Source organism: Limulus polyphemus, unplaced genomic scaffold (genome assembly GCF_000517525.1).
Source record: "Limulus polyphemus unplaced genomic scaffold, Limulus_polyphemus-2.1.2 Scaffold170, whole genome shotgun sequence".
NCBI lineage: Eukaryota > Metazoa > Arthropoda > Merostomata > Xiphosura > Limulidae > Limulus > Limulus polyphemus.
In genome coordinates, this window is record NW_013665780.1 from 417,855 (window position 1) to 421,611 (window position 3,757).

The 3,757-nt window shown below is 31.2% G+C and overlaps 1 protein-coding gene across 3 annotated transcripts in view; it reads left to right on the plus strand.

Annotated features, from left to right (window-relative positions):
• Positions 1-3,757, plus strand: part of LOC106477853 (KICSTOR complex protein ITFG2-like) — a 47,686-nt gene that overhangs the window by 17,376 nt on the left and 26,553 nt on the right. For all 3 annotated transcript variants that reach the window (XM_022381512.1, XM_013938384.2, XM_013938377.2), the window contains exon 7: positions 2,741-2,820. In XM_022381512.1, coding sequence (XP_022237220.1) covers positions 2,741-2,820 — 80 coding nt within the window. The remainder of the gene's footprint in view (positions 1-2,740; positions 2,821-3,757) is intronic.

The following is a 3,757-nucleotide window of genomic DNA, read 5'->3' on the forward strand; positions in this document are numbered from 1 at the left end:
GATCTAGATTAATTCCGAAAGGTTGAACAGTGTTTAAATTAGCAATCCAATAAGCTTCTGTTATTTCTCTATCTGGTTTAGTTTTGAATCCTGTTTCAGTCCCGATGAGAGTAACATCGTTAATGGAATGACCGGGTTCGTTAAAGTGTTGAGCAACGAGATCTTTTTCAATGTTAACAGAAGATTTATGGTTGTTGAAACGTTCTCTAAGAGTTGTTTGTGTATGTCCTACATATTAGTAATTGCTTTTTTTTACACTGTATAAGGTAAATGGCATTTTTTGTTTCACAAGTGATTTCTTTGGATATTTTAAAGTTTCTTGGTTGTACTTGTCAGAAAATGAGTCAGTGGTTTTTATGAACTTGCAGTTTTGACAATGGGCTTTATTACATGGACAACAACCATTTTTTGGTGCGATGTAATTCACTTTTGTGTGAGCAAGGATATCTTTTAGAGTTCTGATTTTTCGGAAGGAGACAATGGGAACTTCAGGAAATATCTGTTTAACATGTAGGAGATGAAAATGTTTTTTCAGAATTTGTGAAATGTTTCTGAGTTTAAACTGAGAGGTAATAATAAGAGGAAAGTTTAGTATTGCTCTGATTTAGGATATTTTTCTGCTGAGTGTTGTTAGCCTTTTCAATTTCTTTGTTGATTTCGGTATCTTTATATCCTTGATTAGAAAAATAGTCTTATACAAGCATGTAAGAATGATTTCAGCAAACTGGAGGGGGTTGTCATACAAGAAGAGGTTAACATCTCTGAAATTGTTTTTTCTCGAAAAAAAAAGAGAATTAGAGGAGATTGAGGTGTTTAAGATTGTTAAAGGAATTAAAAGTGTTCATACTTAATGGTAGGAATAGGGGACAAATAGATTTTGGCAGGGTAGGAGTCATCTTCAGCTGAGATAGTTTTATTTTTCTAACCGGTTGGTTGGCCTTTGGAATAGGTTGCCTTCGGATGTTGTGCAGGCAGTAAATTTAAGTGAGTTTAAGAGAAAACTTGATAACTATATGTAGTATAAGGGCTGACTTTGAGGGGCTTTTTTATATTTAATATTTTAGTTTAGTTTAGAGGTTAGGACAGTCTTTATGCACTAATAGGTTCTTTGTTGTACCTAAACATGATATTTTATCTCCAAGTTTGTTAATATTTTTAGCTAATAAAGTTGTTAAGTTTTGAATGTGACTCTGTAAAAAGGTTATGTCATGTACTTTGACCCATCCCCCACCTGTATGCAGAACATTAACCTTTTCATTACCTAATCAATCTTAAAGTTGGCAATCTCACTTCTCAGTGATGCAACATTTCTAGGCCCTGATTTGATAAATTGTATATGATCTTATTTGAAATTTCATATTCTAATATTACTATAAATTTAAGTGATACAAACTGGTTCGTTAGTGGTGTTTGGTTTATTGATTTTTTGTAATATTTATCTGTGAGGGTTGTTAAACGTTCTCTGATGTGGGGGATGTTACTTGCTTTTTCAAGGTATGCGTGAGGCGTGTAGCTTGGGAGTCTGTGTGCTATTCTGATAGCTAGATTCTGGGCTCTTTGAATGATGTCGTACTGTGTTTGTGATGCATTTACTGTAACCATGTTACCATATTCTATTACTGGGCAGACGTATGCTTTATAAATTTTCATTATTGTTACCCCTCGGCACCCTTTAATTCTGCCTCCTATCTTCTTCAAGTAATGGATGTATTTATAAACTTTGACTAATATGTTTTTAAAGTAGTCTGACCAGGTTAATTTGCTGTTGTACGTGATTCCTAGAAATTTTGCGGTCCTTGAGAATTGGAGTTCCGTGCCGTTTAGTTTTATTTTGACTTTCGGGAGGGATTTGCTTTTGCGGGAGATCTTTCTTTTGAACAGTATAGCTTGTGTTTTGGAGGCATTCAGTATGACTCTCCATGTGTTGCACCATTGTGTTATGATGTTGAGTGAGGTTTGAACCTTGGATGCTGCTAATAGTGGTTCTCGTGATGAAGACAGGGGGATGCGCTCTAACAACACTTATAAGTGTATCCAGTCATTTGTTCTCTTGGTCTATCACCAGCATTTGGCAGGTGTAGTTTTTCCTTGTGGAAAAGGTATTTATTTTCACTTACATTGGTTTATACAATTTGATGACAAATGTCTCTGATAAGTCAAGTCAAACAATGAAATAATTTTGATAATATCCATTCTTCTCTATGAGCACCCAAATTTTTCAGTTGATACATCCATAACTTATAATGTCACATTGGAAAAAACTGTAATTATAAAGTAAGATATAAAAGAACTAAAAGTCTAGTTACATGGTCAATTGGCTGTAATAAAATGATGAAATAAGACAAACACCATAGCGTATGTTAAAATTATATATTAAAAAAGTTAACATGTCCTGTTAGAGTGATCCTTTTTTTTAACCCACTTTCTTGCAGACATACTATTTAGACATTTCTACATTTATCAGACTCAAGCAATCACTTGACCTACCATATAATCAGTCTGTTTTTCAAATGCAAATAAATGGTGTATTTTACATATTTTTGTGGAGGAAGGCCTAATAAAGTGACCAGTCAGTATATAAATAACTCAGAATTAATGACATATTTATAGTGTATGTAATTTATAATTTTAATGTGTTGTTTTAGCTTTGTGTATATTAAATCTGTATCAAAAATTTTGAATTACATTCTTGATATACTTAGATTTTTTTTATGAGTTAGATTTCATTCTTACTTTCTAGATGGTGATGGAGAAGTTGAATTGGTGATTTGTCTGACAGACAGAGTCTTGCGAACATATCGTTGGGTGAAGTTACCCCATGTTAGTTGCAATAGTGCATCATTATATTTCCTAACTTATGTTTTCATTTGAACTTTGCCCCATAGTCTTAAAATATAAATGAAATATAATTAAATTTTTTAGTTTCTTAATGTATAAATAGTATTCAAACTCTGCGTGTTAAAGTTTCAGGAAATATTTTCGAATTTTGCAGTTGATACATCCATAACTTATAATGTCACATTGTAAAAAACTTTTATTAAAAAGTAAGATATAAAATAACTAAATGTCTAGTTACTTGGTCAGTTGGCTGTAATAAAATGATGAAATAAGAAGAACACCATAGCATATGTTAGAAATAATATATTTAAAAAGTTAACATTTTATGAAATTGAAATGTTTTAATACAACAAAGTAACTTAAATGTTTAATCAAAATCTATTGGAACCTTATTCTCTTTCCATTTGAAATAAAAAAAAACACTAATTATAGTGTTTCACTTGTATGTGTTGTTTCTAGTTAACATTTAAAGATTCCAAGAGTGTTTGGGTGGATTTTATGTTTTTAGATATCCAAGTGCCATACAGGCAGAATAAATGTAGTTAATGATTTTGTGATATATGGTTGGTATTAATAAAAATAAATCATTTTACAGCATATTTGCTAAAACACATTTTTGCATGAATATATCAAATGGATCATGAAACAAATTCTGTAAATTGAATTATGAAAACAGTTTAGTTTTATGTATATATGAACTGTACTTAATTTGTTGCATTATAATCCTCAAACTAATTTAAATATTTGAATTGTTTTATTTAAATTTTTCATTAAAATAATTAATTAGAAATCAGATTAAGGTAAGGGTGTAGATTTGACAAGGTGCCACATAAAAGGCTTGTAAAAAAGTTATATCTATAGGTGTGGGGAATAAGTTAGCAAATTGGATAGAAGATTGCCTGGATGGAAGAAAGCAGAG